Genomic DNA, 12,602 nt, shown 5'->3' on the forward strand with positions numbered 1-12,602 from the left:
TGGAATACATGTTAAATATTTAACTGCAAAGTAATAATGCGTGTTTGATACTTTAATTTGTTTGCATTAAATCATACTGGGATGTTTGTTGAAATTGATAGGATGGCCCAACCTCGAACATTTTCCACCAGCCGCCACTGATGCATAGTAAAAGAAAAACGCGATAGTAGATTATTATATTTTTGTTTGTGGACTTGGTTGAACTGAGTTTGTGTGTGAGACAGTGCACACAACGTTCATTGTTGAAAATGACTGGCCTGTGGTCTTAGTACTGTAGGAGTCAATTTCTGTCATCATGTTGGTGTGTGACATTTACAATAAATCTGGCTGAGCAGAAGTCTGTGTGTGTGTGTGTGTGTGTGTGAGGAAGGGATGGGGTGATGTTCATGTGTGCCCATGTGTATGATGTGGCTCTTTGCAGTAACACAGTAAAAAAATGTGGCTTAGTCTCTGACTGGTTGGCCACCCCTGACCGAGTGTAACTTTATATTTTGGACAAGGCGAGCTGGTACTACTGTACTAAAAGTGGACCACATTAAAGGCTTTCGTCTTTTTAATAATTAAACCACTGAAAGAACAGTTATAAACTTGGAAAAATATTGTGTAGCATTGCAAATAGAGCTCTTACCCCAAATAAGTAGTGTATAGGTTAGCAGTTGGTTCATTTAATAAGAAATTAAGACATGAGGACATTTAATCATCACAATACCCACGTCCCTCACCTAAGCTGTTTTTCCGTTACAATTTGCATTTCATTTGCCCTGTAATAGTACTTTATTCAGGTATTATTTCTCCAAGTCAAAGTGTTAAATGGCAGTAGCAAATCACACACATACACATTTATAAGCCATTATTACATGCATTCGGCCCACATTTACCCAACAAATTAGTCACGGGGCTTTAGAAAGGTGTTGCAGTAATAAAAACACAAGCTAAGTATATGTAGAGATTTAATTTGTCCTTTTTTATTGCAGAACATACAATTATTTGGGTCTCCACCACAACTGAACAGAGTGATAGTAAGAAAGAAGTGGCCCTTCTTTCCCCTCTAATCAGTCACATCATTGTAGTTCTTTTAAAACCAGCTGGCAACACTCGGCCACCTTTGATGGATCAGACACCGATGAGAACTTGGAAATCTGAGAGTTGACACCCAGGGAGCGAGCCAGGTCCCGGGCTGTCTGGTCTGAGGCCACAGTGGTTCCCAAAGCCACCAGCAGCCTAAACACAGCCTCCTTGTCTTGTACCGTCTCCAGAGCTCTACTGGCCACAGACAGGCACTGGGCCTTGGCCTCGAGATCAGGTTGGCTGTGCAGGCAGCCGGCGTAGTTCAGCACAAGAGTGGCCAGGGCAATGTGGATGTTCTTATTGCAGCCGCCGGCCAGGTCGGCAGCGTGCGATAGCACCGCTTCACGCTGGGCCAGGAGGAGGGCTCGGCCGTGGCTGCCTCCGAAGCAGTTGCACAGAGTCCGCAGCGCCAGCATCTGGTTGGCGGGACGCCCCTCAGGCCTCATCAGGCTCAGCAGGTGGTTGCACAGCTGGACTCCCTCCGACTCTCCACAGAGGCTCTCGTTAACCTGCGGATGGCGCACCGCCAGCCTCATAATGTCCAGGACAGGAAACACAATGTCTGAAGTCCAGGGGAAGGGAAAGGGCCGTTTGGTTAGTGAACAGTAATAAACTGAAGCACCTTAAAGGGACAGTGTGTAGGATTTGGTGGCATCTAGCGGTGTGGTGCAGATTGAAAGGGGTCATATGATAAAAATCTCTCTTTATCAGTAAAAATCAACCGTAAAAATCAATCCGCAAATATGAAACGACCATAAATTGTGTTGGAATTTCATTTTTCGTACCTTCGGGCCAGTGAGCAGCCTTCCACAGCAGGTTGATCTCTTGGATGGTTGGGGGAGACCTGGAAGGGTTGGGCTCAGAGACGGATACCAGCAGCTTCTCAAGGCTTTCCAGAATTTCTTCGGAAAGCCGGTGCTCCTGAGGTGCATCTCCATTCAGCTCCTTTATCTTAGCTGGCGAAAGGGAAGAAGAAATCATTAACCATGACACAGTTGAAAACACAAGTGTAAAGGTAAAACAGTTTGATAATTAAATAATTTACCAACGTTTCAGCATGACAATACTGAAGTCTATAATGTGACATCATCTAAACTGTTCTAATGTCGTCAGAAATGGCCGTGTTCCCAATTGATCCCATCACACAGTAAGAAGCTGATCGAGAAAAAAGGTTTTCAGGGCCTTTGGACACAATTCAAGTGTCACTCAAAATCCATTAATAAAGTTCTTAGAAAGATTTCGTCATTCTCAACTGAGGGAATAGATATCCGCACTCTTAAATCTACACAAAGAACAGTTTATTTTTAGCTTTCGGTCTAAAGAACTTTCATCAGAGCGTATGCTGACAGAAGAAGATTAAGCACACACTCGGATCAAGGTCCTTTACACCGAAAACTCAAAATAAAGTGTTCTCTGCATTGATCTAAGTGTGCAGATATCTATTCTACCAGTTTGAGCTTTTTGATGCTTCCAGCGCCGTATTTAAGACAAAGCCGGAGGAAGCGTTGGTTGTATCAGTCACTCTCAACTGACACATGCAGACTGTGAAGACACATAATCACACCCATGCTTGAAATGCTCACCAATGATCTGCGAGGAATTGGCTTGCTCAAAGGTCACACTGTCGGTCTTGGGGAAGTAGATGTTGGTTGCCGTCTGTCTGTAGGCACCTCGTCCTGTAGAGTAGGGAGCAGAGGGATCGAATGAGAGAAACACTGAACGTTAAAGGATTAACAAACACACCTGCCTCGTGCTGTCTTCATGTAGGAGAAATGTTTCTGAGAGTTTACCGCTGAACAGCTGTCACAAATCAATCCCTGGTCAGCGGTAAGACCGCATGAGTTTAGTTTGTCTGTTGTTTATACACAATTCAGAGGTTCCTTCAGTACCGTACTTTTCGGACTATAAGCCGCTACTTTTTACCCCACTCTTTGAGGCGTCGGCTTATAGTCCGGTGCGCTTTATATACGGATTTTTTCGTAGCTTTTCTCCACCACAACAACAACCACAACTTCCGGTTCCGGTCTAACACAACATTTACTTGCTCCCGACACAGAACAGTTGCTACGAGCAACCCCTCTGCTACCAGCTGTTACTGACAGGGTCGCTACAATATGGATGAAGTACCATTGACCTACCTCTCACTAGGACTGTTAACAAAAAAGGTTGAACGGCAAGATGCTTTTAACATTACATGTCCGACTCGCTAGCTTCTAAGCTAATTTTAACATTCCGGCCAATGGGGAAATGCTAACCGCGATTAGCATTAGCGAATATATAATATATCTTTGTACATCTTTTCATGCAGACATACTTGCATTACAGACTAAGGTCTCTCACGGCTACCAAACGAAAAGCAATGAGGCAATAACTGTTGTTGCTCATAGCTCTGAATAGCTGTTGTGCTAGCAGCAACTGGCCAAGCCAGTTAGCCGTAAATGCTATTCAGAGCTATGAGCAACGTCAACACGCTGCATGAGAAGATCAGCTTTTTCACAATTGTGGCAAATCTTCCAGATATGATCTTAGTTCATGTATAATTGTGTTTACAATGGCTGGTATGATGATAGTCTGCTTTATCTCAGCCATTCGTTGTTATTCAGCCATTCAGCCATGAAGGTACCGGTACATGACGTGGTGTGTTCAAGGACCCAAATGCAGACTCCGGACAGCAGAGTTATATTGTAAACCAAGATGAGCTACGAGCAACAAGTTATTGCCTCGTTGCTTTTAGATTCTATTGAGAAGACACGCTGCTTCGTTTTACTTCTTCAGTTTGGTAGCCTTGAGAGACCTTAGTCTGTAAGTATGTCTGCATGAAAAGATGTACGAATATATATTATATTCACTATATTCGCTAATGCTAATCGCGGTTAGCATTTCCCATTGGCCGTAATGTTTAAATTAGCTTAGAAGCTAGAGACATGTTATGATGTTCATAGAAGAAGACAACTTTAGTACTGTTAAAAGCATCTTGCTGTTCAACGGGGACACCTGCGGCTTATAGACCAGTGCGGCGTATCTATGTTCAAATTCTTTTTTCTTTTAAAAATCAGCTGGTGCGGCCTATATACCGGTGCGCTCTATATTCCGGAAAGTACGGTAAGTAACTAACCTGTGAAGGGATCAGCCACGCCTCCAGGAGCACTTGGGTTCGGACCCGACCCTGGGATGTAGCGACCGGAGCCTGTGTGGAGAAAACAAAACTGCTGTGACATAACGTCTCTGGTGATATTCAGATTGTGAGAAACCTTTCAGTGAACATACTGTACCTGTGAAGGGATCGCCTCCAAAACCTGACCTTTCATCAGAAGCCCCGGGGATGTACCGAGCCCCTCCTGTCAGAGGAAGAAACAAAACACCTTCAGGAAAATAGCAATTCAGTCTAATAACCTTTAATTACTGTAATCAAAATGTATCGTATGGAAGACATTGTCTGTTTCTGAAAGGCAGAAAAACAAACCCAAGTATCAATCATTTGGCCTCACCAGTGAATGGGTCACCACCAGCGGGCGGGGCCGGTCCCACCACAAGTCCTTTGGTGTTCTCGATAATAAAATTGGCAACCTGGTCGAGGAACATGGCGCTGAGGTCGTTCTTCTGCAAGAAGTTGTGCGCCGTCAGCCAGGGGTCCTCTGACAAGTTGTAAGGCAGCTTCATGGACGGCCCTCCCTCGTTCACGTCAATGGTGAAGACGTAGTCGTATTCCTGAGGGGAGATCAGGAGTCATGCGCGACTGTTCTCATGCCTGCATGCATAGTTTGCCTCGTCACTAAGCCTACGGCCTTTACCTTTCCTTCGTACATCACGCTCTTGGAGGTCTGTTGGTTTGAGCCTCCGACCACATCTCCGATTTTCATCCAGCGGTCGTCGCTGACGCTCCACTGATATGCCTCCACCTTCTGTCCATCTTTGATCAGACGCGTCTGTCCGTCGCGATTCCCTTTCAGGAAATAAGCAAAACAAATCTTAATGGAGGGAATTGGATGTGTAAGATGTGAACCAGAAACACCAGATACACAGTGGTTATAGACAATATGATGACAGAAATGTCAGTCTGTTTCCTAACCAGGCTCATTAAGGTGTTCCCTTCCAGGGAGGTCCTCTATTTTGATGTCTCCAAGATCACCCGTCTTGGGGTCAATGGTGGTCTTTGCGAGTTCATCTTCAAAAGCCTGCAGGTCTTCTACACTCGCCATGCGGTCTTCAGCTGGCGTAAATACGCGGATAATGCCGTCACTGTGGGCAGACAAGCAGCGTCTGGGTTAGCCACAAAATGTCAGAAGTGAAAGCGGTGAACAGTAGGACACGGCGTTTAAATATTTGTTCAGGGAACACGATCACGGACTCTAGACTGACCGCACAGCATGCCAAACACAGTTCTTACCTGGCCCCGATGGCTATATCGCCATTAGGTAGAATACAGCAGCACCAGACAGACTGGGCAGGCAGACGGATGGTCTGGGAGCACTCTCCCTGTCTCCATATCCTCAAAGTCCTGTCCTCTCCTGTGCTTATGAAATCTAAAAGGGAAAAGCACCAGTATGAGGTCGGGGGGGGAGCCAGCTACCAGCTGGCTACCAGCTGACGGCAGGAAAACAAATGGTTCCATAAATGACCATGGACCCGCAGTTTGTTACACACACATTACAAGTCTCACATTCTGCTCTTTCAAAGGCATTTACGTCTCAAGATAAATCAACAAACCTTGACTATTGGGGAAGACAGCCATGCTGTAGATGTAGTTGGTGTGGCTGTAGTAGACCTGCACACATTCGCCTGTCACCAGCCACCTTCTGATACTCGTGTCATTGCTGCAAGAGAAGAACTCCGTGTCGCTGATCACTGCTAGCCCCCTCACACAGTCCTCATGACCTGGTAAGAAAGAGAAACAGGTTGCGTTGTAATTATAAACGATTATAAACGATGGAGCCCCTGGATCCCCAGACAAATGTTTGGAATAGTCAACCCGCTGCAAACTCTCACCTTCATACGTCTTCTCACAGCGGCCAGCTTTCCAAAGCTTTATGGTCTTATCTGCTGATCCAGACAACATAAGGCCTTGTTCAGGTAAGATGATCACGGCCCACACTGCTGCAGAGTGGCCCTTTAGTCAAAATGAACAAGCATAGATTTTGGTCCGTCACAACGCCCTATCATATGTTTTTGCTTATTACAGTTGCATAGATGAAATCGATTCGGGGGAAAATAGATTTACAGAGTAACATCACAGAAGCTTCAGCATACCTCTAAGGTCATCATGCACTTCTCATTGAGCCAGACTTTGGCTGTGGTGTCCCACGAGCCGCTCAAAAGTGTCCCAAACTTCCCAGAAGACAGAGTGCAAACTGGGGGTTTAAATGACAAAAGAGCAAATTAGATGCTTATTAGATTGTAATTACCCTGCGAGTATACAGCTAGGCACAACCAACTCACCTGTACTTTTGTGACCCGTGAGAGTGAATAGAGGCTGTGATTGGTCCATTGTGAAAACGCATATGTTGTTGTCATTTCCACCCGTGGCAATAAGTCCGCGAGGGTATGTATCACTCGGTGCAATGACACATACACAGGATACAAAATTGGAGTGGCCAGACAAACTGTGTATCTCTGTGAAACCTTTGTCTGGGCTGTCAAGAGAAGGGGAAAGAAGAGCAAAGACATATTAAATGATTACTTGTGTGGGAACAAGTAGTGGAAAATTGTGATTATTAATTTCAAGAAAAGGCCAATAAATCAACTAACAGACAACATACATAATACCAATCTGAACCTGGTGAAATTTAGCAAGTACTCCATCATCCGCGCTGCTAACAGTCAACACTGAGTTGCAGTTGAATGAATGACAAAGCTAATTTGAGTAAACGTTAGCAAACCGCTTGCTAGCTAACTTAGCTACCCACATTAACGCGACTGTATTACTGTTAAATAACTTTACTGGGCTCGTTAATTGACTTGCAACTAATCTTGGTCTGGGCACCTATCATAATAACAACGTTGAAGTTGCGTACAAACTGAAATAAATACAACAACCACAGTTAGTTAGTCAGTAGCAGGCTAATGCTAGCTACCTTGAGTTTGGTACCCAGACTCTTCCGGTTCGGTCTCTGGACACAGACACGAAGGCTCCATCTGGAAAAACGGCAGATGCGAGTCCCCTGACGTCCATTTCGTGTCCCGGGATGGAACACCTGAGTTTGTATGCGTTAGATGATGCCATTTTGTCCCGACGACACGATAAAACTACCACAGTAGAGTTATGTTTAAGCGGCGTTGCTGTCAACAAACACCGGCCGCTAATGCTAGCGGAAGTTGAATGACGTCACTAACGTGTCAGGTCAGACAACTCACCGTTCAAATTAATGTTTTAATTTGATTTAAATCAAATATAGTACATAATTATAATACAATGCGTGGTGGTAAGTTTAAAGCATTAATGTCGACGTACTATTCAAAAACACAAAAACACAAGGGAACGAAGCGGACTGCCTCCACGTGTAGTACTCATGTTTCACCAGAGGGGGGCAGCACACTGTTTTCCCTGTTGCCGATGGTGCACTGCGCTCCCAACGAGTCGACCTGTCCAAAATAGCTGAGTCAAGCTAACGCAGACAATCAGGATTACAACAGGAAACTCGAAAGATGTTACAATAAAAGCCCAAGGGGGCGTACAGTTAAATCGGAGTATCCGCATTCATCATCTCCCACCAAAAGAGTACAACTTATTCTCTAGAGAGAGTTTGGACAGCAATTGTCAATATCAAAACAAGATTAGCCTTTATGTGAACGTTAAAAATGAATAGTCTGTTCACCAACCATGACATGAATCATAAATCGATACATTGATAATGCTAATTATGCTAATGCTAATACATTTTCTGTACATTGTGTAATCCTTTTAAGCTTTTTTCTTTCTTTATAGCTTTTCTTTATATTGAGGGAATTCAGTAACTAAATAAGTAAAAAATTAAATAAAAATAAGTAATATTTAATAAAAATAATCATCTTATAAACTAAAAATGAAATGTTTCAAATAAGCCCTTTTCAGAGAGCTACTTCAATATGTGTTTTAAATGTATCGCTAGAATTCAGTCCCATCAAAAAATGTTTTAATTTTTAAACATAGGTAAACCGGAAGTACATGTTTCTTTTATTGCAGGTAGCAAACTACTGCTCCTGTCCAGCCTACAGAGGCTCGGATGAGGAAGTAGCCACACTGATACGTGCGCTGAGAAAGACGGCAACAAAAAAAGTAGGTATGGTTTTGTTTTAGCGTGGGAAATAATTGTATAATGTGCGAATGAATACGAGGTAATTAAATCACGCTAGCCCGCTGATGTCAGCTAACACAGTAAAGGCTACATCGCGCCTGTCAGTGGTATATCAGTAGTGTGAAGGATGGAGCACGCGAGGTTGGGCAATAACAAGGTATTTAGTGCAGACTAGCAGGTTTATAAGGGCCACTTGTACTCATTTTAGACTGGGTTGGATTAGCAGATAATGCTAATGTTAAAAAAAAATCATTGTAAGGTGTTGTAAGGTAAAGGTTGGGCTTGTTTATACACACAGGTCTGCTTTATTACACAGTAGTAGCAATAGTAGGCCTGTGTTTGTGCCCTCCTCAGAACGATAATACTACTTAATATTAATGTTATCTCAGTCGTATCATCTTACTGTTGGTCAGTCATCTATACAGACGAACGTTCACTGTTATAAAACAGCAATAGGCCCATACAAATGTTGTCTAAATGATGTTTATTCAGCCGATACCTGAGATCTGTTTCCCATCAACAAATCTCCATTGTGGTGTGTGTTGGGGTTTCGCTGTAGGTCCCCCCCCCCCCCACCCCCCCTTCCGGAGTGCCAGCAACCATGAAGCTTCGACTGCACTTTGTGGTGGACCCCATGGGCTGGCTGTGTGTCAGCATGGTGTTTGGGATCTGGCTCTACAACACTTTCTTCATCCCCAAACTGGTTCTGCTTCCGCACTACAACGAGGGACACATCCCATGGGCCACAGTAGTTTGTGAGTGTCCTCCTGCAGGAACTTCTTTGTTGACACACATTTAACTTTTAACTGGAATTAAACACCGCACACTCCTTCAGGTTATTACATCGCGTCGACGCTCTGCATCGCGGCCCTGTTGAGAGCTTCCACAGCAGATCCCGGCCGTCTTCCCGTGGACCCCCACATACCTCACGCTGGTATGGATCCACGTGTGACTGTTTGCCCATGCGTCTTCATACCAGCATAATAAATTCTCTACCAGTTTAGTATCAGCTGATGCCTCTCAGTCGGTCTTTAGACCACAGTTAATGGGTTTGAATATGTTATTACTGTGTAACTATCTCTGTAATAACCAACAGTTTGTTTTATGTCACAGAGCGAGAGCACTGGGAGTTGTGCAATAAGTGCAACTTAATGAGACCCAAACGGTCCCACCACTGCAGTCGCTGTGGCCATTGTGTACGCAGAATGGACCATCACTGTCCTTGGTGAGGATGCACACACACTAATAAAGCTCTTGCCGTCCACATCTGACGCCTATTGAAAACCATGTTGCCGAGTAGAATAGAAGGCTTTCGCTGCGAATATATTTCTGGGAAAACGTATTTTTCACGAAAATAGCCCAAAAATAATTGAAGGCCATATCTTAAATCCTGTTTGTTTCCTTCCAGGATCAATAACTGCGTGGGAGAAGACAACCACTGGCTCTTCCTGCAGCTCTGTTTCTACACTCAGGTCCTCAGTTTGTTCACTTTGGCGCTGGACTTCTGCCAGTACTATTACTTTCAGCCACTTACAGGACAAGACCAGGTACATTCCACAGGAATATGAGTAAATCATACCCTAAAAACAAATGTTGTAAGAGCGTACAGATTGCCTTTCAGACATGCATGTGTAGCAATGTTTTACAGCAGTATTGCCTGTGTTTATTAGTTATCTTAAAGTGCTATGTGAGGAGGCTAAATGCTTTGTTTCATTCGTTGCCATTTTGCTTTCTTCTGCCAGGAGAAGTTTACAACGCGCCATGAACTGGCTCTGCTGCGAGTCTCAGCGCTCATGGGTTTGGTGATGTTTGGAGGCATGACCAGCTTGTTTTACACTCAGTTGACAGGCATCCTCTCTGTGAGTACCGCGTAATGACCAGAAGACATGACATTCACTGCCGTAATTATGTCAATGTGATTATGTCTGCTCTTAACACACTGCTTTGTTGGATCTATAGAACAAGCACGGTGGCACTTATTTGTTTGTCTCATTGAAAGCTAATTCTGTCTTTTCAAGAACAAGCGAGCGAAAAAAGAGGCCGCAGCACACAAAGCTACAGACGGAACCAAATGACACAGCACACAAAAATAAACCAATCAATGGTATTAATGGAGCGATCAATGGAAACGAAACAAGAGAGAAAGTCTGGGGTCGGGCTGCGTGCATGCAAGTGTTTGTACATCCCGTCAGTGGCAAGATACTATTGCAGTCTTCATCTTTGATGACATGATTTTGTTACAAGCCAAAGTAATTTGAAGCTTTCATCAATCATTTTCGACAGAGCTGTAATGGGAGAAACGTCTGCACTTGATCTGTTATTTACAGAAAAACTGTGTTCAATAGGTGGAGCTGTCTACAGGAGCAATAAATGAAATGATCGTCATCTTTGACATTGTCTCCCCCCCCCCTCTTACAGGACACTACCTCCATCGAGAAAATGGCCCAGTTCTCAAATGAAATGTGAGTCTGTTTAACTCCGTTTGTCCTCAAGCCCCACTCATTCCCATGTCTGTACGTTCAATGTGCAGCTAAGCTTAGCTTAGCATAAGGACTGGAAACAGTGGGGAATGGTGAGCATGGCTCCTTCCAAAGCTAACAAAACACAACCACCACCACCTCTACAGCTCCCCCCCAAAAAACCTTCTTTCTTGTTTGTATAAAAACGACAGCTTGAGTAGTTTTGGGGACTAGTTGTTAGCTGGGCGCAATGACTTCTGGGAGTTTTGTCGTCACCTTGAGGCTGTCCGTCAGCCAACAGAGACTCCTCGCGAGAATATATCAGTTTATGCGCCTTGGAAGCTGCATGTAGGCGGATTTAGTTTTCCCGTGGCTAGCTGTTTCTCCCTGTTTACAGTCTTCATGCTAAGCTAAGCTAACGGGCTGCTAGCTCCAGCGTCAGCTCGAACACGAATATGAAAGTAGTATCACTCTTACTCAGTTTCAACACAAATAATTAATTTTTTCCCTTCTTCTTCTTCTTCTTCTTCTTCTTCTTCTTCTTCTTCTTCTTCTTCTTCTTCTTCTTCTTCTTCTTCTTCTTCTTCTTCTTCTTCTTCTTCTCAGATATGGCTCAAAGAAATCTTGGCAGCGGGCGCTAGCGGAAGTTTGCGGCACTCGCTGGAAACTCCTGTGGCTCATCCCGCTCCGAAGCAGACAGCCCATCCAAGCCGGCCACCACTTCCGCACCCACGTGTAGGCCGGCAGCACTACAGCGCCACCTGTTGGCACAGACAGGAGGGGGCTGGCTGCCGTGATGAAACACTCGATGCACACTGTGGAACCCATCTGCTCGCCTTCGCCGTCCTCTTTTGTGCTACGAGAGCTGGGCAGCAGTCTTTGTCTCCGGAAACTCTTAAGAATTTAAATTTTTTTGTTTTTCCTTTCTCTACAAGGCCCAGACTGGCAGCAAACAGGGTGAAGAAACAAGGGGAGTGATGGGGGGGGGGGAATGTTGCTTCTTTTTTTTTACTCACTGTGACTGCTACTTTAAACATTTGGAAACCACTTTTAATGGTTAATTGCATCAGAAGGATAGAAGTCTTTACCTGGAAGCAGCTGGCGAAAGGGACCCCTCTCAGGTTACTTGAACAAAGAGCCTTTACTACTGACCTGTAATCAGCTACAGGCAGAACCAGTGTGTCTATTAGGAAGGCGGTTTTTTTTGTATAAGGTTTGTGCCTTGCTTCTTTTACTGTAACTGTCCGTTTTATCTGTCATGCACGCGCAGTGTATTCGTTTTTTTACGTTTTTTCCCGGTTGGGTGATCCTCCAGCTCTCTTGCGAAGTGATCCGGCGTCAACTGCGCTCCTGTTTTCATTTGAAGAATCATGAATGTTTTTTCTTGCATTGTTCTATGAACCTTCTTATCTATGAAATGATTGTTTTATCAAGCATGGCCACAGAACAAAGTTCACAGCTTGGCTATGAAGCCGGCTATGAAGCAGAGCAGAGAGTAACACTTCACCAAGTGTGTGCTGTCAATAGGCTGGATATGTCGTAGACAAAACCTGCTGTATAATGGTACAACAAACATTCCACGGCCAATTGATACCATGACCTCATCGTGTGAGTGTCACATACTGTCAAAGATATTAACAGAACTTAAATGACTCTGGTTGTCTTTAAAGCGTTTGACGTTTTGGGATTTATACACGAGAAGGTCGAGACTCTCGTGCCGGCAAAGAGGTATCGAGTTCATCATTTAACTCTCTGCAAGAAAGCAAATACCCCGTAACTCCAAAAATGTGCAACTGTTCCTTTA

General features: G+C 44.3%; 2 protein-coding genes across 2 annotated transcripts; one reads left to right on the top strand and one right to left on the bottom strand.

Annotated features, from left to right (window-relative positions):
• Positions 1-691: 691 nt before the first annotated feature.
• On the bottom strand, positions 692-7,362 carry plaa (phospholipase A2-activating protein). Its single transcript, XM_079295067.1, has 14 exons — positions 7,140-7,362; positions 6,505-6,698; positions 6,316-6,416; positions 6,055-6,175; positions 5,776-5,943; positions 5,456-5,591; positions 5,138-5,307; positions 4,860-5,011; positions 4,557-4,776; positions 4,341-4,406; positions 4,184-4,255; positions 2,652-2,744; positions 1,854-2,024; positions 692-1,630 (listed from the first exon to the last, which is right to left on the bottom strand). The coding sequence occupies exons 1-14, from the start codon at positions 7,286-7,288 to the stop codon at positions 1,062-1,064; spliced, it is 2,382 nt and encodes a 793-aa protein (XP_079151193.1). The 5' UTR covers positions 7,289-7,362; the 3' UTR covers positions 692-1,061.
• Positions 7,363-8,940: 1,578 nt separating this feature from the next.
• Positions 8,941-11,657, top strand: zdhhc21 (zDHHC palmitoyltransferase 21; the record flags this gene model as incomplete). The annotated part of the gene is made up of 7 exons (XM_079295283.1): positions 8,941-9,094; positions 9,175-9,273; positions 9,453-9,564; positions 9,748-9,886; positions 10,082-10,198; positions 10,758-10,801; positions 11,405-11,657. 7 exons carry the CDS (start codon positions 8,941-8,943, stop codon positions 11,535-11,537), a joined length of 798 nt encoding a protein of 265 aa, XP_079151409.1. The 3' UTR covers positions 11,538-11,657.
• Positions 11,658-12,602: the final 945 nt, after the last annotated feature.

The sequence above is a fragment of the Melanostigma gelatinosum genome, assembly GCF_949748355.1.
Source record: "Melanostigma gelatinosum genome assembly, chromosome: 23".
Classification (NCBI taxonomy): Eukaryota; Metazoa; Chordata; class Actinopteri; order Perciformes; family Zoarcidae; genus Melanostigma; species Melanostigma gelatinosum.

Coding starts and splice junctions, on each gene's coding strand:
- plaa (XM_079295067.1), bottom strand. CDS start 7,288: ATGGCATCATCTAACGCATACAAACTCAGGTGTTCCATCCCGGGACAC. Junction 5,012..5,137: donor GGAACACCTTAATGAGCCTG/GTTAGGAAACAG, acceptor ATTTCCTGAAAG/GGAATCGCGACGGACAGACG. Junction 4,256..4,340: donor TGGAGGCGATCCCTTCACAG/GTACAGTATGTT, acceptor TTCTCCACACAG/GCTCCGGTCGCTACATCCCA.